The sequence below is a fragment of the Lygodium microphyllum genome, chromosome 6 (assembly GCF_053477565.2).
Source record: "Lygodium microphyllum isolate KBCC chromosome 6, Lygodium_microphyllum_v1.1.10, whole genome shotgun sequence".
In the NCBI taxonomy this organism is placed as follows: domain Eukaryota; kingdom Viridiplantae; phylum Streptophyta; class Polypodiopsida; order Schizaeales; family Lygodiaceae; genus Lygodium; species Lygodium microphyllum.
Window position 1 is genome coordinate 131,069,031 of NC_141140.1, and position 27,910 is coordinate 131,096,940.

The 27,910-nt window shown below is 41.1% G+C and overlaps 2 protein-coding genes across 2 annotated transcripts; both read right to left on the bottom strand.

Annotated features, from left to right (window-relative positions):
* Window positions 1-1,764: 1,764 nt before the first annotated feature.
* Window positions 1,765-27,910, bottom strand: LOC148035136 (ankyrin repeat domain-containing protein 2B-like). The gene is made up of 8 exons (XM_087680107.1): window positions 27,747-27,910; window positions 26,913-27,073; window positions 25,965-26,174; window positions 25,736-25,884; window positions 9,509-9,686; window positions 9,268-9,360; window positions 8,357-8,496; window positions 1,765-2,092 (listed from the first exon to the last, which is right to left on the bottom strand). The coding sequence occupies exons 1-8, from the start codon at window positions 27,763-27,765 to the stop codon at window positions 1,993-1,995; spliced, it is 1,050 nt and encodes a 349-aa protein (XP_087536233.1). The 5' UTR covers window positions 27,766-27,910; the 3' UTR covers window positions 1,765-1,992.
* LOC148035137 (uncharacterized) lies at window positions 18,688-25,701 on the bottom strand. The gene is made up of 2 exons (XM_087680108.1): window positions 24,461-25,701; window positions 18,688-24,082 (listed from the first exon to the last, which is right to left on the bottom strand). Exon 2 carries the CDS (start codon window positions 21,514-21,516, stop codon window positions 20,758-20,760), a length of 759 nt encoding a protein of 252 aa, XP_087536234.1. The 5' UTR covers window positions 21,517-24,082; window positions 24,461-25,701; the 3' UTR covers window positions 18,688-20,757.

A 27,910-nucleotide genomic window follows, 5' to 3' on the forward strand; every position in this document is an offset into this window, starting at 1 on the left:
CATCTAGCCTAGCTTGCTAAATCAAAATACAAAGAACCTAATTTTACTTCTCTAAAACAACAAGACATTTAAGTTATTGAAAGGTTTAAGAATCATTACATTTCCCATAACAACTTGGCCTAATAGTTGCTTCATCCCTACTGATGCAATCAACACCCCAAGTGAGGCGCAAGCCAAAAATCTAGCTTTGAAATATTACATTTTAATTAGAAGTAGGCCACTGAGTCTTAAGTTCCTTTCAGTTCTCTAGAGATGAAGGGTTAGAATTGCATTCTAACCATGATGAAATTGACTGCCAAACATCAAAATACTTTCAAACTACAATGAAAAATATGTAACCTCTGAATGGAAACTCAAAATCATATGTGACCACTGCAATGATACGAAACAACTAGAGATTTTTGGCGAGCCCACAGTAAAAAGACAACCTTAGTTAGTGCCTAAAATTCAAAACAAAACACCTGACAAGTCATCAGAAATCTTAAATTAAATTATCTGCATGAAATACAGTAAGCAATCCCCTTTGATGGTCCACTCCAGATATTAAAATCTACTTCACTATGTTTAACATTTGTCTTTCTCTGAATATTCAAGGCACACTTGGCCATATTGAAATCCACAAACAATCAGGATAGCTTTTAACCTTTTTCCTACTTAGACGCCAATGTAGGCATGCTTTAGCAATACTAAATAACCCCCACCCTAAGATGGATACTCATGAGGCCTCTCATATGGAAAACCCCAATAAAAACATCCATAAGCCAAAGAAAGTGCTTAGAGTTACAAAAAGTTTACAAACACATCCAACCATCCCAAGGATCAAATGGGAAATTGTATTAGTAATATAGCTATTGTGACCACAACCATATTAAGAAGTTTTTGGATCTTCTTCCAGGCACTAAACCCAAGCGTAACTACCACTTCCTCTCTTTATGGAGGAGCCACATGCACACATACAAAATGTAAATCAAACAGGACACATGAAAGCACACATGCACTACATTGGAAAATGGGAGGATATGCAACACGAGGAATGCAAATCACACATCAAAAAACATGTGTACCATGCTTAGCAGTGAAATGGGCACACACATGACCAGCATACACTACATTGGAAAATGGGAGGATATGCAACATAGGGAATGCAAATCGAACATCAAAACACATGCATACCTTGGATGCAGGAAATAGGTACACACATGACCAGCATACTAGTGCAACAACAAACAAATATCCTCTCAAACATCTGAAGCATGCTGTTTTTAGTAACACTAAGATCAACATAAGCAGAAACTTAGGGGAGTGTGAATACACTACCTCAGGTATACAAACATACGCCATTTCTAAAGCGCATAACATACATGTCCATGATCCAGCCTTTAAATCAGTAAGGTTGACAAAATTCCCTGTCACCTTAGTTAACACATCATCTTTCTCATATTACACACCCCACAACTGATTCATGCAAGCCTTGCTAGCTCCTTGTCATACACAGCCCCTACATAATATGCTGTGTTCCCACAAGCTTGCAGCAATTGTATGCGAGAGGACATGCAATAGCTGTGTGCAACTACTATATCCAGCTTGGTGTTCTGCAATTAGTTCTGGTCACATGGAACATGATACATTATTTGTTTCCCATATAGGTCACATGCATGGCAAAATGTCGTTGAAAATTCGTAGTGGCAATATAGAAGTGATTCTTACCAAAAAGCACATAAAATACATCCTTAGGGGAATAATCATGACAATAGTACAACCAAGTGATGAGCTAGGTACATAATACTATTCCAATTCTTGACAACAGAGCTCAAAAGAACCCACTAACAACATGGCCAGATAATAGAGCACTACTTCTCTAGTCTTGCAAAAGAAGACCAGGTATTCCCACAAATTTTAATTCAAATTTCATCTCAGAATGCTGTACATTGTATAAAAATCGGCAAACAGGGAACATAGAGTTCAAGATAAACAGCTACAGCTTCTACCAGTTCACAAGAAAGCATCTTTCTCTAGTAATTTCAGTACTTCTGTTTGATTGTTCAGCTTTGCAACATCAGTAGGAGTCTTGCCATCTAGATTTTGTAACGTCCTGCAATATAGAAAGTAACAATAGTAAAGTTCAATCAAATGCTGAAATACTGCAACACACACAAGCTGAAAGTAACATAATGAATAATCAAAATGATCAATCAATTTTCACAAGTACAACTTTGAAGGGCAGACAAACACTGAATCCTCATAGCATCTAACCTAGCTTCCTAAATCAGAATACAAAAAAAAGCCCAAGAAACCAATTCTGCTTCAATATAAAACAGCATTAGCATAAATTCTCAACAAATCACTCAGACAACTGGTAAAAGATAGGCAAGAAAACGTCGTAAAATAGACAATATAAACCCTTATCATACACATTTCAACATAATGGCAGCAGTTCCTGACTACAATAGTGGTGTCACTCTGATGCTCAATTGAACAACTTTTTCAAAAAGTGACTGTCCCTTCAAAACAATACAACAATTGAACATAGCTTGTGATTTCTTCCTTCAAGTTACAGAACTTCCTTGCAAGTTAGATCTCTCTTGCCTACCTTTAGGTTGATCAACACACTCACCTTGTCGAGCTGTTGATCAGAAACTAACATTGATGCGTCTAGATTGCTGATTTGGTTTCTCCTGTTCTTCTTTGTCACCATTGGAAACAAGACCATTGAAGTCTGTCGACTCCATTTGGCCATTGCATGCTAGGCTCTACATTTTCCTATTCTCCGATTTAGTCAGGCTATCATACACCTACATGTGTGCCAAGTTCTCATGTAAATCCTCTGCCAGTTTGCTGCCTTCTATTGCACTATGCAATAGAAGTTCTCATGTAAATCCTTAGCCAGTCTGCTACTGTCTAATGCATTATGCAACCAGGTACTTTTAGTCCATGGCATGGATGCCACAACATGATCTGGCAATCATGTACGCAGCATTGTCACAGCTTCAAACTACATGTGGTAAGAAATCAAGTCATTCAGTACATTTTCCACTCATCCGTTCCTATTTTGGTTTCCATTTACAGCCCCAAAAAGGCGTTCTGGGCACCTCCCAAGAGAGTCAAGGCACCACCCAAGAGACTTCAGTGGGAGCCACCCGAGAGTCTTTACCTATAAATACGGCACTGGCGTTCCTCATTCCACATCCCACATATTCATTCCTTCCGACATTCTATCACACTTCCACACTCTTCCATTCTCTCCACTAACAATCACACCTGCGAGAGGACATTACAATTCATGGTTTGAGCTTCAATCTCCACCTGGAAACCATTGTCGTCGTCATCATCTGGAGTAAACATCAAGGCTGCATTTTCCAATCTTGTGGACTTCTCATCATCACGCATCAGCCCTCCATACCTAGAGGTACCATCTGCCTTGCGTTTGGATCATCCTTCCATCACATAACAGGCATACTCCATCCAAAGACAATATGCGTTTTGCTGTCCAGATGTCTTCCCGGCATTGGCATTGACTCCGGCAAGCAGATAATATCCCAGCAGGCTGCATATTGCAGTTCCTTCTCCATCTAGGGTCGGATCCTTCATCTTGCAAGCCATCTTGTCCTTCTTTACCCTTCAAAGTACGTGTCATTGGCTGATGATCATTTTCCTTGACTTTGATGGACTACATTCCATTCCCTCGACAGTTGTCCTTCATCTTCAGCATTTACCTTCTATACCCTACTATCTAGAGGACTGCATTTTGCTCCCTCTACAATGCAGATTCCCTATAGGTGTTGAGGCCTGATCAAACATAACAATGCAATCATCTTCAGAGCTTCGACTCAATTGTATCAACTTGATTCACCTAGCATGATTCAATGATTTATCATTTTTTCTTCTTTTTTTGTGTTTTCTCTGAGTTTCTTCTTCTCTCAATGTTTATCATACATTGTGTGTCTCCCGGAAACCCTGTTGTCTCTTTGATATGGTACGAATGCATACCGTCCTATCACACTATTTAGACATGGTATCAAAGCATACCTATTATTTTGACATGGTATCAAAGCTGAGGAACTCAAAGAACTAAAGATCCTCTTCATCGAGGAAGGCAAAGACAGGTTACAAATTCGGATCACCACCACCTTACCATCTATTTCCGCTACATCATTGGGAGATACCCTTATCTTTCTCTCCCTCCCACCCTCCCTTCATAGGATTACCACTCCGATGCTATGGCCTCTATGCAGATAGGACCAACCACTAGGTGCACCTCTTGCCACAAGAATGCGCATACCACTAAAGATTGTCAACAACCACCTTTGCTCCCCACCCCACCGGACCACGTGTGTTCCCCTCAACACTCATTGTGCCTGGGATCCAATTCCTTTGGCTTTAGAGGGGGTCCTTTCTCTTCCTGCGATTCTTCGCATACATTGTCGACAACCCTTGGCATTGTTGGCATCTCCATGCCCCATCACCCATTTCCTCATCCTCTTTTTACCATTAACACCCATGATCCAAAGGTTTTTCCTAGTTCGAGGCTTTGGATGTTTCAACCATGGCTTGATGGCTTGGCCTTCGTACACCTTCCAACATGAAGTAAACGGAGCTTGTGGCTTCTATCACAGGGTTGAGTTTCAAGTTCTATCAGCTCATCATGTCTATTGTGTCAGAAGTGGAGCAACGGTGGAAGCATAAACATGTGCTGAAATAAACTACGGAAACACAAGACAAAAAGAGAAAGAAAGATCACGATACAAATGAGAACTCAGATGTATGCACGGGAAATGGAATCCATATATCTGAACACGAGACAATCGCATACAACAGTGAGTCACCAGCTGCGTGGGCACTGGCACTGGCTCTGGCTCCTCTCTCCACAGAGTTTGCAGATGGTGAAGGTAATGATGATGATACTGACTGAGGAGGAGCACTAAGTATAAATAGGCTGAAAAAGTGGGGAGCAATAATGCTGGTCAGACAGCATTAATGCTGGCCGACTGGTGCATAAAATGCCCCAATGGCATAAAATGCCACACCAGAAAAATACCTAATAAAAATGCCCAGCCCAAATCAAGCTCAGACTCACACATGAGCCGACAAATACTCTGCTAACACCCTCTCTCAGATCATGGGTGATCTAATACAATACAATAGTACAATGAAAAGAGATCAGAAACTATACAACATAGAACCACCAAGTAGAACCATGGATACCCAAGCAGTGGATGATCAAGCCACCACCAAGGTGCCTCGGAGAGAACCTAATGTCGATGTCGATCGTACCAAACACCTGAAAATAGAGAAGATCATAGCATGTCTCTGTGTCCATCACCAATGTCTCGCAGTAGCATATAAGACCATCCTGTCAAAAATGCCCCTGAACATAGGTGACCATGGATTCCCCGCCTTTGGCCAGACCGCCAAAGTGTCCCCTCATGTGAGCTCCAGACGAAAGCCTCCCGCTTTCTGTCAGATAACCAACTCATCATGAACCTGGATGTCAATCCCAGCTCCAGGATTTAATTCCGCCAGACTGAAGTCGATGCGTCAGGGACGTCTCTCTCTGGAACCTATGCACCTGTATAAAAGTATAGATGAGGCGCGGCTACCCCATCTGAACACTCGCTCACACTCCCTCTCTGGCACAAGAGAGTCATGAGGGATGACCTCATCACCACCACTAGAAAGCAGCCGAGGAAGGGGCCACCAAGCCCTTCCCGCGATCCAAAGAAGAGGATCTCTTCCGCCCTTGGACTTCATCTTGGTCGGAGGATCTAAGTCGAAGTCTGATGAAGGAGAGAACTCATCGGTAGAGTCAATATCCCGCTTAGTCTTCTGCTCCTTCTTCCTGGAAGCCGCTAACGTCTTGCAATCCTTCCGCAAATGTCCCTTCTTGCCACAGTGGTAACACTGGGCCTTCGACTTCTTCTTCCCGTTACCCCTCTCTGAAGCTACATAAGCCTCGCCTCCATAATGTGCCGGAAGCCGCCCCTGTAATCTCAAGGATGTCTTATGCTCAAGAAGCATCGAGGTCATATGTGTAAAACTGACAAGAGTCGATGATGTCTGCGCTCGCAAAGCATTGGCCACTCCATCAAACTCCGGGGGGAGCTTGTAGAGGACCGTCCCGACGAGATGCGCCTCGAGAAGAGCAGATTGCATGTGCCGAAGCTGGTCCTGTACCTACGTAACACGAAGAAGAAAAGACTGAATAGTATCTTTCGGCTCAAACTTCATCTGCTGGAGCTGGCCATAAAGTGTGACTGCTCGCATGGTGGAAGGTGCCTCGTACATCTGCTGCAACTTCTGCCATACTTCAGGAGATGTCCTACAGGAGGTAACCGCCGGTAAGACCGCTTTAGAAATACACCGAAGCAACGCCGAGTAAGCGCGGGCATCGTCCGAGTCCCATGTGAGCACTGCTTCCTCATGGTTGTCCTCATCAAAGTCTTCAGGAAGAGGAAAAGGACGGAGAGGTCAAGCAATAGCTCCACGGACGATGTACCATAACCGCTTCTGCACAAACCAAGCTTTCATGACAGCACTCCATGTGAGATAATCAGGTCCATGTAACTTATCATCAGTGGAAGTGCACAGAGGAGCCATATGGAGAGAAGAAGAAGAGAAGAGATGGAATTTAGAGAGGAAACACAGCCAAAACACAAGCACAGACGGCAGAAAATGAGAGTTCACATGCAATAGAACCCAAAATCTGATCAATAGAAGACAAAATCTGCTGCAGAAAGTCAAAAAATCAGTCAGAAACTGCCAAAAACAGCAAAAACGGACTGAATTAACAGTCACCCAGCCACGAGAGATGCTGAATCAGCAAAACGCAGACTGTAAACTGGAGAAAAACAGGTAGAAAACTGTCGCCAGCAGTTGCAGATGAAAAACGCAGGCAGTAGAGGGTGCGTAGGCAGCAGGCGATGGCAAAACTGCAAAAAACGCAGGCTGAAAACAGCCCCAAAACAGGTCGCCTGGCTGCGACAGCAGTCGTCTGATCAGCAAGGATACAAAACAGTCCTGAAATCAGCAAGAAAACACAGCAGAAACACAAATCCTGAAAACTGATACCATGTCAGAAGTGGAGCAGCGGTGGAAGCATAAACATGTGCTGAAATAAACTGCGGAAACACAAGACAAAAAGAGAAAGAAAGAACACGATACAAATGAGAACTCAGATGTATGCACGGGAAATGGAATCCATATATTTGAACACGAGACAGTCGCATACAACAGTGAGTCACTGGCTGCGTGGGCACTGGCACTGGCTCTGGCTCCTCTCTCCACAGAGTCTGCAAATGGTGAAGGTGATGATGATGATACTGACTGAGGAGGAGCACTGAGTATAAATAGGCTGAAAAAGTGGGGAGCAATAATGCTGGTCGGACAGCATTAATGCTGGCCGACTGGTGCATAAAATGCCCCAATGGCATAAAATGCCACACCAGAAAAATACCTAAAATACCTAATAAAAATGCCCAGCCCAGATCAAGCTCAGACTCGCACATGAGCTGACAAATACTCTGCTAACATATTGTTCTTCACTACATATTACCTTACAAGTGAAACGACACAATCCCCGGATTGATCTTCTCATTCTCACTTCTCTTTTTCACTCCATTATGGGCCTAAAGGGGGTGTTGAGAAACCAAGTCATTCAATACATTTTCCCCTCCATCCTATTTTGGTTTCCATTTAAAGAACCGATGTTGAAGGAGTAAGACGTGAAATCCTGGCCAAACTTTAAAGAGATTGCAGAGCCAATAACATCATAGACTAAGTTGCAGCTAAAAGCCAACTTTAATGATAAAGAGATCAGAGGATGTGATAACTGATGTGGAGAAACAAGATCTCTAAAGATTTGAAAAAGATATTGGACATCAATAGGTCCAATCTGTCATTACTGCAGAATCTCTGCAATGCAAGGTGCGTGTATGTGTATGTAGGTCGTTCTTCAAACATGCTTTTTCACATAACTACCACACTTTGACAGAAAATAAAGCTGCTGAGAAAGCAACCCTCGACAATACGTTTCAAATATTCCATTGTATGCATGTTGCTTGATTACATGCATGCAAAGATTAGAACCTTCATTCTGGTGTAAGGAAGTGTTATACATTTTCCACAACTATAGAACTTTACATCCTTAAGATTACATACCTGGCAAACAACCTAGCAATCAAGCCCATGAGTCACAACTCCGTTGATCATAGAAATTAGATGGAGATCAGGTAAAGTGCTTTATTAATCAAAAATAATCTTTCAAAGCACTAAAAAATAACAAACTTCTCACCAAAAAAACCAGTTTTATGGGACTCTAATGCAAAACATTTTAAGGGGCATCAACTAGGTAGACACTTACACAGCAGCCCCATTTTTCAACAAGAGCTCTACACATTCCTTGCGTCCGTATCCAGAAGCATAATGAAGAGCGGTATTATTATTTTTGTCCACAGCATCAACTGCCACACCAGCCTCTAAGAGCACCTCTGCACATTTGACCTGCAAAAGACCAACTTCAGCACTCTGCCTCTGTCAATCAGTATAATAGAACTCAATAAATCCGCCATTTTTCAAAGCATCATACAGAATGATGCTGAGCTTAAAGATTTCCCTTATGGACCTCCACAAGAGGGTTCCTTCTGTTGTGCACTGTGCAGCCTACAGACAAACTTAGTAGCCAGCCAATGTGCTCAATAAGCCTGCAGTTTATGTGAATCCCAGAACCAAAAGCTCCTCAAAGCTACCGAAATGTTGGCTTTCAAGGCATGTAGCAGTTGTAGTTGTGCAACGACACAAAGTTGGGTTTGTTTTCAGATGGACCTCTGCAAACGTGATAGAAATAAAAAGCATTTTGTGTAAGGCTTGTTGAAGAACATGATAAAGTTATATGTGAGTCTCTGACAATGACCAATTTGCGTGTATATATCTATGAATCGATAGATTATTTTATAGGAATGTAGCCATTTGCTAAAATTTGGGACAAGTTTGATTGGTAACTTCATCGATTGGCAGCACCACAAACAATTCCCATATGTTAATCTCTTCACACCACATGGCCTATCAAAAGAGGAATGCCCACGGAGGAAGCTCGCATAGCAGTTCTGGAATGAATTCCACAAACTTAAGATCTGAATACTTTATGTAGCCACATAGAAAATAGGGCCACTTCTTAACATGGACTTGAGACCTGAATACGATTAGATATTCACCACCAGATATCATCACACAATACAAAGTTTTCAACTTAGGAAGACTCTGCAGTGTACTAACCTCTCCATAACCACAAGCAAAGTGTAAAGCGGTCCGTCCCTCAGAATCCTTCTCATCCTTGTCTGCTCCGTCTGCAAGAAGAGCCTTTAAACCCTGCAAAAGATAACACCAGTTACATAACCTCTTCCACCTTTTCAACACTCAGTTGGGATAAAGCAACCAAATAAATTTGGATAAGACAATGAGTTGCTTGGAGCAAACATGAATAATAAAACGAATTGCTATATAACAGCAGAACAACCTCAACATCCCCGATACTTGCTGTATGGTGAACCGTTAACTCATCCTCCTCTTCCTCACCAGCCTCTTCCTCCCCTTCATGACCATCCACAGCATCATCAGCAAATGACATTCCTCCTGGGACTGCAAAGCCCATAGCATCACCCAATTTGCTCAACACTTCTGGATCATTCCAATATCTGTTACAAGCATAAAACAAACGGTGAAGCATTGCTTGAGGCATATTGATCCTGAAGTGTTCTTGCATCTAGGTCAAGCAGTTGATCAATGTTGTCACAGATTACAATAGGTGACTCAAGAAACACAAATGCAAACTGCAATTAGGTATGACAGCCCCATAAAAAGACACGCAAGACTTCCCCCAATGGAGAAAAGATTAAACAAGCAACATACAAACACGTATCAGCTAAAGTGGAATGTGTATAAATGAGGATATATGTACGCTCCATGGGGTAGTCCATAAGATACCAAAGCAAAATAAGAAAGAGAGGGAAATTAGCATTCACAACTTACAAATAAGGGTTGTAAAAGAAAAACAAGTCACATGTTTTGCGACGTTGTTTCACGAAGCAAAAGACAACAGGAAGAGATGGAGGCTGTGGTGATCGGGTGCACTAGAGGGGGGGGGGGAATGAATTGTAGAAGAAAAAAGCTATGCATATTTTATTAAATTTAAATAATTTTTCTTTAAAAAATCCTCATATCACACAACTTTATTCTTTTCATGGCCACGTTTCATGAAATAGAACGTTTAGTTTTGCATGTTTTGAGTTTTTTTTTTTTGCTAGGGCAAAACACTTTTCTTGGTTACTATGCATTGGTCTCGAAGATAAAGTCTTTAGGGAGGTAAATGTATGGATCCAACAAGAGACCTAGCACAAGTAACAACAAAAAAGACTGATTTATCTGCCTTCAAGCATAGTGAATGTGCTCCCTCTACACTCATTCAAGTGAACCCCATTGAACAAGCTTTGAATCAGACCCCAAAACCATTGTATCAACTTCCGATTGGATTAGTAAACAACCCCTTTTAAAGGCAAGACAAAACCTTTCTTTGAATCTACAATCGAGCTTACAAACCACTTGTAAAGTAAGCGGTATTTGATAATGGTGAACAAGAATCTAAATTCTTTGATGGAAATAACTAGTTTCTTTCAATTGACAATATTTAAACATTGTTTTCACCCAAGCAACACTACAATAATACATGTACCCATTGACAATTGAACTGCAAGGACATGATTGGAAGGTAAGAATAGTGGACTAGATACACTCCACCAAAGTATTAAACTCAATGTGTTCTTGGAAAGGGATCCAACCACAAAAGAACTTGGACGACACAAAATGACACAAGGTAATTGCAAAACGTTTCACCCCTGAAATGTTGCATTTCACCCTAAAACGTTTCACCTTTGGGCAAGTTCCAAGTAAAACGCCAAGTGAAACAGTTGAATAATATATATGAGTAGTCAACTTTATAAACAATAACTTGCAACTTACACATTTATACCATGCGAATTCTTTCATGTCAACAAAAAATATCTATAAAACTCTTTAAAAACGATTAAAAACAATTGTTTTCCATTTAAAATAGTGTTTCAATCAGCTGTTTTGCATTTCAATGCTAGGGAAACACATTAGATGGTCACCATGTGTTGTTTCAATGACTTCAAATTGCTTGAAGGATGATATTGTTAGCAGTCAATGGTTTAGTCATTCCTTTCTAAGTGCCATCTTCTGTTGCAAACCTCGGCATCAGCCAGCCAAGAACATTTAGATCTCTGCCATAATCTATATCGGTCATTTATTACACTGGTTCATCCAAACCTGGCACCATGCCTTTTCAATTCTACCACAGCATCCAATATTTTTTCAAGCCCCCAAAGCCTGTTTTTTTGCAGGCCACCCACTTTTACTAGCATTTCCTATTTATAAAGCTGCTAGACTAGACATCCATTCTCTTCATCATCAGCTTTCCTTCTTCATCATCATCAGCAATTTCATCTATCTTTGCTGCCCAACCCAACACCCTCGATGCCGTATTATCAAGATACATGCAAAGGGTTGCGTCCCTTATCTGCAGCCATTCTTTTTAGCATTCTATTCACGATAAGTTATTTTCTCTCCTTCCTTCTTACTTTCTTTCTTTGCATCTTACTTCCACATGTGTGTTGACATATCATGCCGAGCATTCATATTTGAGACCTTCCCTTGCTGTGTTCTCTTGGCATGCAAACTCTTGGGCCATTGTCCCCTTTCAAGCCTGATTGTCACTTCTCACATGAAAACTCCGTCAACAACATCCTTACGGTTTGCAACCAGCAGACCAACATTCTTTCGCAGCATTCTCTTGCAAATGTGAAGATTCGAGAAGGCGAATCAATAAGATGGGAAGCAGTCTCCCTCTCTTCCTTCTTCCCTTCTCCCTCCCTCCCAAAATTACATGCCCCCATCTCTCTATCCTTGTAACCTTGTACATATTTGTCCTTCCCAATTTTTCCGATACCCACGAAAGCGCCCCATTACTATGTTTAACAATTCTACTATTCCCTTATTTGTGTGACTAAAAATTATTAAGAAATACAAGGTACAAACAGTTGAGCTGAATAAGACAACTTATTCAAAAGTAATTACAAGCACAGATACATAAAAGAGAAGTTGACAAACCTCTCTAGATATGGATATCATGTGAAAGCTATTTTCAAGTACATTACAAAGGAGGTCTTGGAAAACTCATAGGAGTTTTCTGTACAAAGATATATACATTCTACACTTTCAATCTATAAGTAGATGCACACAGCACGGATTGTTCATGATCATCCCCATCTTGCTAAATGTAAGCGTCTATTTTGGTGGATCTATCCAACACTCCGAAGGCATTAATCCTTTCTCTACCCAAGTTTGATCCCAATATCATGCTCAAGTTCCAATCACAAATGCTTGATTGGATCGTATAGATAAAAGTGTGCACTATCTTTCTTCTGACCCATTATGTATGGTCGACACTATTGCACTATTCTAGATAGATTTTAATTAGTGAAGAAATCAAATATGGAAATACAAAAAAGTAGAATATAAGTTATTTTCTATTGTGTTGTGATAGCCCAAAAGATTGATGGGACAAATTATTCCCTTTGAGAAGCAAAGCCGAGACTATCCTCGATGCCTTTAATCTTTGAGAGTCTATAACCTTCCCTATTCCATAGCCCATTTTATGGATCAAAAAATTGTACTTCCATAGAACAAGCTACTCTCAAGGATTGGCTCAATGCTCAACCATTGTCTTCTTTCTAAACTGCAGCAGTGCAATTCTCATGCATAAACAATGCATCCGCAGAATGTATACAATATTTGAACCCATCTAATAAGCCCAAGGTCCAAGCTTTACATACGACATGACCTTAGAGATGCAATTGAGACAACTCTCTAAACTAAAACTCCCCCACCATGAAGAATCACATCAAAAAGATTAAAGAGATTTAGGATGACTTAGCATCCCTTCAATATAGTATCTCATTAAGGACATGGATATGACCCTTTTGATACATCTTCACTCACCCATGCCCCTTGGTTTGCTCATGGATTGGACTTCAATGGTGATACTTGGGTAACAAATTCAGCCCCAAATGTTTGCTGACTGAACAACCAGTTGAATCTCCTAAAATTGTTGTTTTCTATATCAATCAACTTACCTCGCATATATAGAACAATATCACATAAGAAGAGTTGGTCACTAAGAAGTAAGATCTTAGAGCTAGAGGCCTAAAACAAGGGAACATTTAGTGCCTCTCAACCATGCTGTGGTGCCTACGATATTAGAGAATAGATGAAAGACAAAGAAGGGGAAGACAAGGAAGAAAGAAAAGAAACCAAAAAAATAAGTAAGTCCAAACTACCGACAATGGAAAGCCCAAGTGTCACGAGGACATGAAATTTTACTCCTTGCTAAACATTTGATTAAAAAGTTAATCAAATGGGCAAATGTGTGCAAGTGTCACTTACACATGTGAGGTGCAAGTCAATAATTTTAGAATGTGGAAACCAAGACCTCGAGATATCAGTTGGTGTCAAAGGCAAAAGTTACAATAAATCATGCCCAAGTATTAGCTAGTACCACGTGTCAAAACTTGGCCTAGAACATTTAATTAGCCGTTAATATTAGTGGTGATACTACCAAATTAGCATTAAATAATTAATTAATGTCAATTCCTAGCTAATGAGTGTTCAAGATTACTTGGATGATAAATCAGCCTAACCAATCTAATTGTTCGTTGGTTTGATTATTTTTCTAGACACAAAATATTTATTATATTAATTTTAAAAGTTTATATTCTGAAAACTAATTTAATGTGTTGAATGCTGAAATTCAATTTAGAAAACTGCCACTTGGCAAAACTTGCCCGTGCAAGTTTGGGAAAGCTAAATTGGGACTAAACGGAGAAGGAAATCTCGTTTTTGCATTTTGGAGCTATTGGGAAGAGAGGTTAGGCTGCTGCTGCCAACTTTTGGAGCCATTTCTCAACCATTGGAGATCATTATGGTGAAGGCGATTGCATATTCCTAACCAAGGAAACCTTGTCATCACGGCTAAGGCACTATTTCCCGAAGATTACCACCTCTTATGCTCCCTTTACTATTGTTTGAATCCATTACAGGCTGGAAAACTGAGTCAACAGCTCTATTTCACCAAATTCTTACGACAAACCTCTAAATTTTCTCTCTCTAGTCTCTACAGCATTCTCTCTCTTTCTCCACCTATTTTCCAACTTTGCTCCAAGTTTTACAATCCAACCATTGGAGACAGAGATTTTGGTAAATCTTTGCTATAAACCCTAATTTACAATAAAAATTGGCATATGGACCACCTAGAGGAGCCTGCCTAAACTTGAAGGCTTCAATTTTAAATTTTTGAAGCTAAAATCGATGTGTTTCAAAAGCATTCAAGAGGCCACCCAAGTAGCATTAAATTTGGGGCTAACATTAGGGCTAATTAAGTGACCTACGTCGATTTCTAATCCAAGTATCACCTAGTACCTGTTAAACACAACTTATTATAGCTTTTGCCTTTGGCAATCACTTATATCTCAAGGTCCTAGGTCCCATATAATGAAATAACTGACCCTGTTAGCACAGTATCTTGGATATATATTGAATACATTTGAGAGCCACTATACACTAGAGCTCTCCTACTTGAAAAGCCTCAAGGTAGAACTACAACAACTAAGAGTGGTATACCAAGTCACTCTCTTTCATCCATTTAGCATTTATTAGTGAGCAATTTAAAAGTTCACCAAGTATCTTCTAGAAAATTTACCTCTAAACGCTCTCTCTATGTGCCAAAACCTACTGTAACCGGCCTGGTCTTTGGAAAGGGCGGTAGTGTACAACCAAAATATATAAATGCTTTCACCCAGTTCACAATCACCCACTTTACCTGAACTTAAAGACACAGAATCAAGGAAAAATTCAGGAAGCTAGAATGCTTCTGTTGCCACACATACACCCTGTTGGCCCCTAAGTCAAGCGCCCCTTGCGGTATTTCTTTTTTTTTTTTTTTTAAGAGAGAGTACAATGGGCTGTCTTTCACCTATTCTAGGTGAAATTTGACAGCATAACAATGCAATTACTGACCCAAAACAAGTTGACCAAGAGGGGAAACTCTGCCCAAGTCTTAAACTTCTGGTTGAAGCGCAGAATTGACCATTTCAGCCCGCTGTAATTACTGGTTGAGACCTGTTTTGAAACCTGTTTTCAGCTCATATTGTTCCCTTTACTGTTCTCCAACATCTGTGCCAAGTGCCCCTTGATTCTGACATCAATTGGGCTCTGAAATAACCTCTGAACAGTTCAAAATCAGTACTGATTTAGTGCTGTTTCGGACACTTGCTTGGTGAGGTTACCACCCTCACCTGTTCCTGCTTGGGGGCAGCAAACAATTGCTCCTGTTCCTGGAGAAAGGAGGCTCTTGCCTCATGCAAAAACAGCATATTCCCACACAACTGTACATGAATTAGAAGAAAGGCCCTCAACTGGGGCATAACCATAACTGTCAAGGAGAGAGAGAGAGAGAGAGAGAGAGTAGGGAGCAAGCTCAACCCTCTGTGCATCATAGACAAGGTAGGCAAGCTCTCAATAATTCTCCATCAGCAATTGTCCATCTTTTTTCCCTCTTCAAATGAGCCTCCCCAAAGGCCCAAGAAACTGCACGCCAGCCCCTCTTTTAAAGAGAAAAGTGCACAAATTTGTGCCAAATGGCAGCAATGGAAGGTGTTTCCCGTTCTAGCCTTCCGGTCTAAAATTCTCCATGCTCGATGCAAAATTTGACCTCGGCACAGACCAGAGGATTAATCCTCATGCAAAAACGAAGATAATGACGCGAACAGATTCTGGGTTCCAAAAATAGTAACTCCTTAAATTTTAGGAGTTGCTTCCATTGCATCCTCACTAGTCTTCTGACCATCTTTGCAGACTATGGCTACATCCAAATTTGTAATGTAGCTCAACTGAAAGCGAATTTCCACTGATGACCCCACATGGACTAATCTTTTGGAGATTTGTCCATCTTCACTTTGAACTAGTCTCTTCCAGGCTAGTTCTTCAACACACTTGTCCATATACACTTTCACAAGTCTCTTCCATACTTGTCAATCTGCAGTGCCATCAGTCTCTTCCAGACTTGAACTGGACCTTAACTGTCCAGTCTTGACTCACTAGACATTCCTGTCCGTTTCACATACTGGCCATGCAACTCAGGCGTTTAGATTTCAAGAGGGATCCTTCCAAAAAGAAAAACCAAATAAAGTAGTAATAAAGAAATCAACAAAAAGATAATAGTTCTCACAGTCTTGTGACATACCTCCCTCTCGAAATCGCAAACGTCCTCGTTTGCATGAATGTCATACGTGCTTCCAGCTAACCCAGTGAACTTACACTTGGCAGCACATGTACAACACATACATACTATCAGTCAACATTGTGTACTGAACGCACTGTTAACACATGTATGTTCTAATTGTGAAACATGGCAGACTCATCATGTGACTCCACATTACTGTTTCCAGATATAGTGGCCGGTACACCACAATGATATCCCCATAGTGGCAGATTCTCATTTGATGACTCCACATCACCCTGACTAGAGATCTAGTGGCTGGTACATCAAAATGATATCTCCACTGAGTCAATTCACAGAATACATGCCCGATCGAGTAACCATTGTTACAACATGCATTCAATTCAATAGGAGTAAAAAACTGTATTCTTGCAAGCAATACTTACTTCTTTAGCACTGAGAAAACCATATGGACACAATAAGTGTTAACCTGTACAAAATCTATTTCTGTGCATAATTTCTTTCTTGAGCAATTGTCACTTTGACAATCTATTTCAGCTTAGAGATACAAGGGGTCAAGGTAGGTTGCAAGCGAAATGCTTCAAGGTAAAGTTCCAACACATTAGGTGACTCTGCAAGTTCACCTTCGTCCATCCACTTAGCATCTATAGCTGGATAGTTCTTGAACTTAACCAAATACCTTCTAGCAACCTTGCCTTTCACTTTCCTTTCCTTGTGTGCCAGTACATGTTCTGGAACAAGAATTTCATCAAGTTTCTCAACTTCGGGCTGTTCCTCAACTGGCGTATCTTCTGGCACATCACCCACATAGGATCTAAGAAGACTTACATGGAAAGCATTATGAATCTTCCAATTGTCAAGCAATTTCAGCCTATAGCTGACATCACTAATCTTCTCTATTACTTGAAAAGGCCCATAGTATCGCATACTAAGCTTAGTGAAAAGACTTTCCTTGCCTTTCCGCTTCTTTAAGCGTGTCTTTTCAAACCGCAATAGTACCCAATCACCAAGTGAAAATATCAATTCACGACGGTGATGATCAACAGCTTTCTTTTGCTTTGCTTGAGTCCTTTCAAGGGCATGCTTAACTTTCTGATACATTTCACCCATACTCTACACATACTGATCTGCCTGAAAGATCTTATCCTTTGTATGCAAAATGGGAGGAACCTTTTTACCACCTTCAACAATTTCAAAAGGGGCTTTGCCTGTTGACGAATGCAAAGTATTATTGTATGCATACTCGACCAAAGGCAAATACTGCTCCCACTTTGACTTGTGCTCTGACACATAGCACTTAAGCAGATCCAAGACAGTAGAATTTGCCTCTTCTGACTGTCCATCAACCTGTGGATGAAATGACAATGAGAACTTAAGCGTTGTGCCTATGTTCTCAAATATGCCTCTCTAGAATAGACTTATCATCCGTGGATCACGGTCACTGACAATAGACTGTGGCATACCATGGTACTTGAAGACATTGCACATAAACAAACGTGCCATCTGATCTGGTTTTATCTTCTTCCTGACAGGAATGAAATGAGCCTGTTTGCTAAACCTGCAAATAATAGTCCATATCCCATCATTTCCTGTCTGTCTCCTTGGAAGATCAAAGATAAAATCCATAGCTATGCTTTCCCATGGTTTATCCGGAATAGGCAATGGCTGTAAAAGCACTGGTGCTTTTTGCTTGTCAAACTTGACCTTCTCGCAAATCAAGCACTGCCGCACAAAAGCATCCACGTCTCTTCTCAAAGTAGGCCAATAAAAGAATGTCTCTACTGCTTTGACTGTTGCATCAATACCACGATGCCCTGCATACGGTGGAGAGTGACTCTCTATCATAACTTTCCGTCTCAATGGCATAGTTACACATAGTCTACCATGCATCAACATGAAACCATCCTTGAGAAGATAATGCTCATGATGTTGTCCATTGACAAGCTAATCAAAGATCCTTGCAAAATTTTCATCATCAGCATACTGTTCCTTCATATCATCAAGCTCATGATAATAAGGAATTGACACAGCTGAAATTTGTGGCTTCCTTGACAAAGCATCAGCCACAACATTCTATTTGCCTTCCACATGCACAATCTGAAAATGGAACATTGACAAAAAGTTTGCCCAACACATATGCTTTTCTGACAGCTTAGTCTGAGTTAAGAAATAATGCAATGTCTGATGATTTGTCTGGACAACAAAATCTGCCCCAAGTAGGTAGTGTTTCCAACAAGAAAGCGCATGAATCACAGCCAGCAATTCTTTCTCATAGACCTGCATAGTCTTCTCTGGCCCTTGCAGGATTCTATGTACCAACAAACTGCCTGCATGGACGAAAAATCCTGTCCATCATTCAATTAAACGTAGCAGGAGCAATAGTAAGTCCAAATGGCATTACCAAGAACTCATAGAGACCAAACGTGGTCCTAAATGCAGTCTTATGCACATCCTCTCGCTTAATCCTGATCTGATGGTATCCACTCTTCAAATCTATCCTGCTGAAAATTGACGCTCCTTCCAAACGGTCAAGGATGTCATCAATTCTTGGAATGGGGAACCTGTTCTTGATGATACTCTTGTTCAACGCTCGATAATCTATGCACATGCACCAAGAGCCATCCTTCTTTTGCACTAAGAGCACTGGTTAGCAAAAGGGAGATGAACTTGGCTGAATCAGCCCTTTTCCTAACAGCTAATTCACCTCGCTCAATATCTCTTTCTATTGGGCTGCACTAACCCTATACGGAGGTCTATTTGGTGGGCTACTGCCTAGCACCAAATCTATTGCATGATCCTCAGACCTCTCTGGTGGCAACTGTGATGGTAATGAGTCAGAAAAACAATCACTAAACTGAGACAAAAAAGCAGACCTATCTCTATTTAACATAGAGAAATTTGACTCATCATTATCCTTGACATCACGTGTAAAAATCAAGTACGCAGAAAGATGATTCTTTATTACAGATGTAATGGCAGAAGCCGATACAACAGGTACAGACTCTCCTTTAAGCTTCACATCAAGCACATGAGTCTTTCCCCTATGTTCCAAAGTCAATGTCTTGTTAAAGGCATCCAACACACCATGCTTTCTGAACATCCATGGCATTCCCAACAAGACATCACAGCCTCAAGTGGCATGATATGAAATTCTTCTGCATCAACATAAGACTGTATATGAAGACGCAGCCTTCCAAGAATGGGTGTCACAAACTCTGAGTGGCTAGGTCATGCCAACCCTGCCTCTGCTATGTAGCCCATCTCATCTGCTCTGATGCCCAAAGTAGAAGCCAACTCTGGTGAGATAAAGTTTGCCTTAGCTCCAAGATCAAAGAAAATGAGTACATGTTGATCCCTAACTTTACTCCAAGCTCTGCAAAGCTCATTAGCATCCGAGTGTGGCTTGTCTCCCAGCATATCTGGCACTAAACCTGCTGAAAGTTTGGGCTTCTTTCCTTTCCTGTCCTCTTTATCATCATCAGCTGGTCTCTTATTCTTGTCCGGACAATTAGACGCAATATGACCAGTCTGTTCACAGATAAAGCACTTCCTCTCAGCCATTAAAGCCTTTCTCTCTTCAGGAGACTTGCGCACAAAAGGTTTCTTCTGGTCCTTTGACTGCTGTCCAAAGAACTTGGCTGGCTTCTTCTTGAACTGCCAAGGTTTACTTGTGCTTTGAGAAATCTAATAAACTTGTTTACCAAATGGCTTCTTTGCTGAAAATTTCTCAAGTTTGTCCTGTTTAATGCTGCCCCCAAAACCACTTGACTGTCCCAACAATAATGCATTTCCTGTGCTGGCATTCTCAATTAACTGAGTCAAAGTGGTGACCTTTGTCTTTGTACAATAATTTCGGAGTTCCTTGGGCAGCCCACAGCAGTATTTCTCTATCTGCTCGGTCAATGGCACAACCCTGTAAGAAGTGACTGGAAGCAAAGCCTCCCGAAACTTCTTGTTATAATCTTTCAGATCCTTGCATTTAGATGCATCCAAATTGTGCCAAGCTGACATAACATCGATCTCAAATTCATTGGTCAACCAAGCAGAAGCAAATACTTGCTTAAAGTAAGTCCAAGTGGCAGGAGCCTGTCCTTGCATCAACAGTATACTCCACCACTGACTAGCATTGTCCTTAAGAAAGGTGGCAGCTTTCCGGACCTTAGAAGGCTCTCTAAAGTTCCCTCTTGCAAATGCGGCATCAAACTGCTATAAGAAAGAGAGAGCCTTAGTCCTATCTTCAAATCCTCGAAAGATGTCAAACTGTACGGCTGCACTACCTTCCTTGTATGGCTTTGGCTTCTCATGAGCCATCAAAGGGTCCGTAGGATATGCCTGTAACATAGGAACACTAACAGGCGGCATGGAAGTTGCGGGACCACTTACTACAGGGCTTGTAGTCACAATACTTGCTGATTTTGATAACCAGCCATACCAAAAGTGCCCTGTGGCATGCCAAAACTGCCCTGAACTCCCTGAAATCCAGGCTGCATGCCTATATTACCATACATGGGGTTTGGCATAAAACCCTGTGTACCCCCAAACACTGTTCCTGGTACATAAATCTGGTTTCCAGGCGCATAACCAGCCATACTCTGAAATATAGATCCACCTCCAAAGTACCCAGGATGTACAGAGGTCGGTGGGAAAACCTGTGGTAAAGCCTGAAAACTGTTTCCCTGTCCATTTAAGCCAACATTTGGCTGCTGTAAAGTGGCGAGCTGAACTAGCCATGCCTGTGTAACTAGCGTTTCCGCCACCTGTTCCTGGACAGTCTGAACCAATCTTGGAGTCTCCATTGACTCCGCAAGCTGCCTTGGTGTTTCCACTAAATCTGCAGCATGCTTACCCTTATCCTGGACCTCTACTGGATCCGAAATCTTTGCAGATTGCCCAACTTGCTGTAAAGGAAGTAAGGGCTGCAAAAATGCCAAAAACCTTGGATTCTGCATCACTTGAGTAAACATACTCACAGCAGCAACTAACTGAGTCTTGAAAATGTCTTCATCCATAGAAGAAGCCGTAAGAACTTGTGGCTCAACCATAACAGGAGGAGTAACAAACTGTGGAGGTCTAGAAGACTCTCCCACCTCATGAACAACAGGGATCTCCTGTGATGAAGACGCTTCCTCTCTGGTGTCTTCCTTTCTATCAGCCATAATGCACAATTCTGTGTCTTACACCCAAACAAACCCTCGCTCACTCTTTAGGGAAAAAGTGATTCGATCCCGGCAACAGAACCATGTAACCGGCTTGTTCTCTGGAAAGGGCGGTAGTGTACAACCAAAATATATAAATGCTTTCACCCAATTCACAGTCGCCCACTTTACCTAAACTTAAAGACATAGAATCAAGAAGAAATACAGGAAGCTAGAATGCTCCTGTTGCCACACAGACACCCTGTTGGCCCCTAAGTCAGGCGCCCCTTGCGGTATTTCTTTTTTTTTTTTTAAGAGAGAGTACAATGGGCTGTCTTTCACCTATTCTGGGTGAAATTTGGTAGCATAACAATGCAATTATTGACCCAAAACAAGTTGACCAAGAGGGGAAACTCTGCCCAAGTCTTAAACTTCTGGTTGAAGCGCAGAATTGACCATTTCAGCCCGCTGTAATTACTGGTTGGGACCTATTTTGAAACCTGTTTTCAGCTCATATTGTTCCCTTTACTGTTCTCCAACATCTGTGCCAAGTGCCCCTTGATTCTGACATCAATTGGGCTCTGAAATAACCTCTGAACAGTTCAAAATCAGTACTGATTTAGTGCTGTTTCGGACACTTGCTTGGTGAGGTTACCACCCTCACCTGTTCCTGCTTGGGGGCAGCAAACAATTGCTCCTGTTCCTGGAGAAAGGAGGCTCTTGCCTCATGCAAAAACAGCATATTCCCACACAACTGTACATGAATGAGAAGAAAGGCCCTCAACTGGGGCATAACCATAACTGTCAAGGAGAGAGAGAGAGAGAGAGAGTAGGGAGCAAGCTCAACCCTCTGTGCATCATAGACAAGGTAGGCAAGCTCTCAATAATTCTCCATCAGCAATTGTCCATCTTTTTTCCCTCTTCAAATGAGCCCCCCCAAAGGCCCAAGAAACTGCACGCCAGCCCCTCTTTTAAAGAGGAAAGTGCACAAATTTGTGCCAAATGGCAGCAATGGAAGGTGTTTCCCATTCTAGCCTTCCGGTCTAAAATTCTCCATGCTCGGTGCAAAATTTGACCTCGGCACAGACCAGAGATTAATCCTCGTGCAAAAACGAAGATAATGACACGAATAGATTCTGGGGTCCAAAAATAGTAACTCCCTAAATTTTAGGAGTTGCTTCCATTGCATCCCCACTAATCTTCTGACCATCTTTGCAAACTATGGCTACATCCAAATTTGTAATGTAGCTCAACTGAAAGTAAATTTCCACTGATGACCCCACATGGACTAATCTTTTGGAGATTTGTCCATCTTCACTTTGAACTAGTCTCTTCCAGGCTAGTTCTTCAACACACTTGTCCATATACACTTTCACAAGTCTCTTCTAGGCTTGTCAATCTACAATGACATCAGTCTCTTCCAGACTTGTACTAGACCTTAACTGTCCAATCTTGACTCACTAGACATTCCTGTCCATTTCACATACTGGCCATGCAACTCAGGCGTTTAGATTTCAAGAGGGATCCTTCCAAAAAGAAAAACCAAATAAAGTAGTAATAAAGAAATCAGCAAAAAGATAATAGTTGTCACAGTCTTGTGACACCTACTCAAGTATTAATATCTCATCCAACTCCTCAACCTCTAGCTAAATTTCAGCAAATACATCCTCAAATACGTCACACCATGAAAAGACCCCAATAACCTAGAACGAAAGGCATTACTTATCCGCTAATATGGGGCCAATTTCAACCTATAAACAACATCACTAAAAGGGCCTATGAAATCTCGTACTTAGCTTCAGATACAATCTCTCCTTATCTTTTGTCTTCTTTAGACTTGCCTTTTCACAACGCATCAATATATAATCACCCTTTGCAAACTAAAAAGCACGCCTATGGCGATCAAGTGCCCTCTTGTGCTTCTCTTGAGACCTCTAAAGTACTTACTTAACATTTGCATAGTCTGCATCCATGTTTTCAACATACCTCGATTACTTGTGATCAACTCAAGCATGCCATGTCATATACCATATGATCAACCTTTATCTTCTTCCTCGCCAAAATAAAAAGAGCCTACTTACTAAAGCTACAAGTAAGTCAATATTTCATCATTCCTTGTAGGCCTAGAAAGCTCAAAGATAAAGTCTATAGCAATGATTTCCCTAGGCCTATCAAAAATAGACAAGAGTTGCAATAAACCCAACGTCCTCAAGTTGATATACCATGCTAACAACAAAAATCTAAGACTTAATAAGGCAATGCATCAACCACTACATTTTTTTTCCATTTATGCGAATAATTTAAATATAAAACATCAATATAAAAGTTTTCCGTCTCATATACTTTTTAGACAACTTAGTCTATGTCAAAAAGTAAAAAATATTTGATGGTCTATCTACACTATGAAATCAACATCTAAGAGGTAGTGTTTCATATCGAAAGTGCGTGAATTATATCAAGCAATTTTTTTCAAAAACCTACAAATCTCTCTCCACCATGGAACACATGACTCTCATATGCCACAATGCGACCATCCCGTACTCCCTTTGCTAGATATTACGTATTATAATACCATCCTTGTAAATTTCTGCACCACAACACATTTACGATTCACTATTCAAGTACTAGCCTCCCTTTCATTGTTCACTACTCTCTCCACAACTGCCAACCAGCCCGTGCCCATCGCAAGCCTTAAATCTAAACGAGATACGACTTCCCACACTGCGAAGCTCCTCCCACCCTCTCTCTCTCTCTCTCTCTCTCTCTCTCTCTCTCTCTCTCTCTCTCTGACCATCCCCATCCCCCATCACTTGTGACTATGCTGTATATTGTTGTTTATAATATCTAGGAGCATCATATTGCTGTGTTTTGATTATCCCCAAGCAAATCATATTGTTATCCTACAACATTTAATACGGCTTGCATTCTCAACCTGCCCTCTGCCCACCACGAGTTTATCAATCACCTTGCATTAGTTTGTCCACTGCCTTGGTGCAAGATCCTGCTTAATTCCTCAACCAATTATGTTGTTTCCTCCTACATTATCCAACAAAGCAAACTTTAGTAGTTTGCTCAATACATTGATGGAATCCTAATTAGAGGTCTTGTTGTGTGCATGCTGTCCCACAAGCTCATCCATGCTAATTTCAAATGTTTCAAGTCCACTACACCAATCACAATGCAAGACCCAAATTGCTATACACATGTAATAAATAGGGTTTTGTAAGTTGAAATTGCAGAAAAACATAACTTATACTAGGGGTGGCTTGTCAAAGCTTTTCCAAGATGGTACCAAAATATATTCCTTCATATATTTACAAAAAGAGGTAAGATGTGCCCTACGTAGATCACAAGGGAAATATAAAGTAGCCAACTAAGCCACTTGATAGAAAGCCAAAGTCACATCAAGAATACTCATGATTGACAATTGCCTCTACAAGGTGGTGAAGTTGTATTAAAAGAACAAAGTGCCATGGAAGTATAAAGCAACTAGCAAAATCATCAAAACAAATGTACAAAGCCTGCAAAATGGCAATCTTGGGGTGTAAGTACCACCATTGTGCAACAAGCCATATATACTAGGTATCTCACATACTACAAGACACAATCGGATCTGCTTAAATACAGTACAGCCGACCTCATAGCCAGGAGCAATATGAAGTTGGATGATGAAAAACTATACTATAAGTGCTGGTCTGAAAAGAAATGTTTCTAAAGCCCTGGTATAAAAAACCAGTCCTCAAAAATCAAGATATGAAGGTGTTAAATTCATGAGAGGGCCAACTCAGTAAAACTTGGGTTGGAATCATATCATGTAGCTAGAAATACATATAATAGTTCTGGACCTTTGTTTATAAGCAGATCTAACTGAAGTAACTGTCATCTGACTGCTGCTGAATGGAAGGCTAAGATAGTACGGTTATCAAATCAGTCCAACTACTCCTATACTGGCAACTTGGCTACATAGCACATGTTCAGAAGCCCCCTAAAAAAAACCTGACCTATTATCAACACTAACACCTATAAACAATGAATTGACTATGGTAAGTGCAAAGCACAACTGCTAAATCATCTTTAAATAGTCATTGCAAGTTAACAAGTCTATTAATGTAGCTCTAGTTCCTTCCTCCAGAATAAAAGAAAATTGGAACTTCCAATTGCACATACATTTCATATACATAGCACGAATCCTAGAGATAATTTTTATTAAGATAGTAGAGCAAGGGCCAAAATTCATTACTTCATCATGGCTGCAGGTCCCCCTGTCTCAATCTCCTCCAGAATAGGCTTCAAGGTAGGATCATTTCGAACTTCTGCCATTTTTGACTCTAACTGCTCCTTTCTAGCAGGATTTGTTAGGCTTTCTAACATACCAGACATTGTTGGATCCTGTGGTATTGAATTTTCAATAACTCTGACCATATACACACAAAACCACCTGCTAATAGAATGTTTTAAAACACACCTACCTGCATTAATGCACTACCAAGTTTCTCAGCCATGGTCATAAACTGAGGATTCTGCATTACTTGTTGCATTGCATTGAAGTACTGCTGTGTGTCTAGCTGAGGGATACCACTTGAACCAGCACTTTGAACACTGCGTTGCAACTGTTCAGCCATATTGTTGAAAGCAGGATCCTTTGCTATCTGCTCTGCAAGTTCCTTTATGCTTGGATCCTAAACTCCACACACAACCCAATCAAATCCATTAGCAGACTGGGAATATCATACAACATCACAGCAAACTGCATGAAAAGCATAAAAGATAACCAAAGAGAATACTGGTCAAACATAAACTACTACCCCAAAACTTTTTCAACTTCTTTGAACAGCTTACACTGAGTCTAATGAAAAGGTTGATATTTCCCTGTCAAATAATCCCCTTAAGTGCGACTTACTGCAGAGACAGCTGCAAGTTTAACATAAGTGTGATGATCTTGCTAATACAAGTGTAACAATGCAGCCTACTCTGTGTGTGTGTGTGTGAACTCCAATTCTGGACCATATCTACAAGAGAACACTGACAAGCAGAACTTTAAACAAAATGACAACAGAAAGATGACCAAATCTGACCCTGACCTCTACACCAGTGCTTCAACCAGAGTTCGCACATCTCACAAGCACTCAGATGCCCATTTGACTCTCAGCTGTAATTAAGCAGTACATGGGTATGATTAACCACCAACAAGAGCTGAGATGGATAGCTAAATCCGGAAACACAGTATCAACCCCACAGAAACAGTTCCATAATTTATTCAAATCTAGCCTTGCTCCCAATTATATTTCTTCCACATGAATGCTTCCGTGAGTGTTCATTTGGGCCATAAAGTTTTACACATACACATTATCACCAGGTCACTCAAAACACCTTAACTGGTACATAACGAGACAGAAATTGAGATGAAGAAGGCATACATTTAAGAGGCCTGACATGGCAGAAAAATCAAATGGATTGGGCAATGGTGGCACTGTTGCATCGCCTTGCTCAGCTCTAACATTGATATTCCCATCATCTGATTGAACTGTTGAAGTCTCAGGAGAGGGGGCCTTGGTGTTGGCTTCATTTTCTTTAACACCTAACCACATCAAAATAAACCTTAAACCATGAAAAATCAGAGTTTCAATGAAAAGCACAAGCTTCAAGCGAAAATGAACGCCAAACTCCACACAGAATAGGCATGTTGCTTGTAGCATGAGAAATCTTCTTCTTGAGTTGTTACGACTTGCACCTCATGTAATAAGATCACAGCAGGCAAGGACAGGTCATGTACATATTAACGAGGGCCAAGGTGTAAGTGAGCCCCACAGGTTGGCAGATGCACAATGCTCTAACGGTGTCTCATCAAGAATCTACCAAATTAAATGAACTTACTGATCAGCCGCGTTACCCCCATACGTGGATACTCCATTGTGCATGCCTAATCTGCTAAACCCCAGCAACTAGTCTACCCATACGGAGATACAGGACTCAAAAGCCTCTATTCCGAAAACACTATCACCGCATGGTCCGTTGCACACGCCTAATTCCTCTGTTAAAATAAGGCTGATGCTTAAGCGACGGAACTGTGGAGCAATGCTGAGAATGTCACTGGGAAACCTAATCGAGGCCACCTGAAAGAGGATCACGAAACCCCAACTACAGCTGAAACGGTCAAGGATAAGAGAGAGCGCATTTCCCTAAAACCCGGATCTGTAGAAACCAGAGGATCGGCAACGAGGAGCAGCAGAAAACAACAGCAGAGATCAAACCTGAAGGCGATGACGCCATGGGAAATGGTGCCGGGTCGAGACCTAGCGGCTGATCAAAGCTCGCTGCAAGAAAACGCCAGAGATCGTCGCCTTCTTCCTTCTCTCCTTTCGCAATCCTTGGCCCGTGCTACACACTGCGTGTGTGGATGTAGTTCTCCCGACTT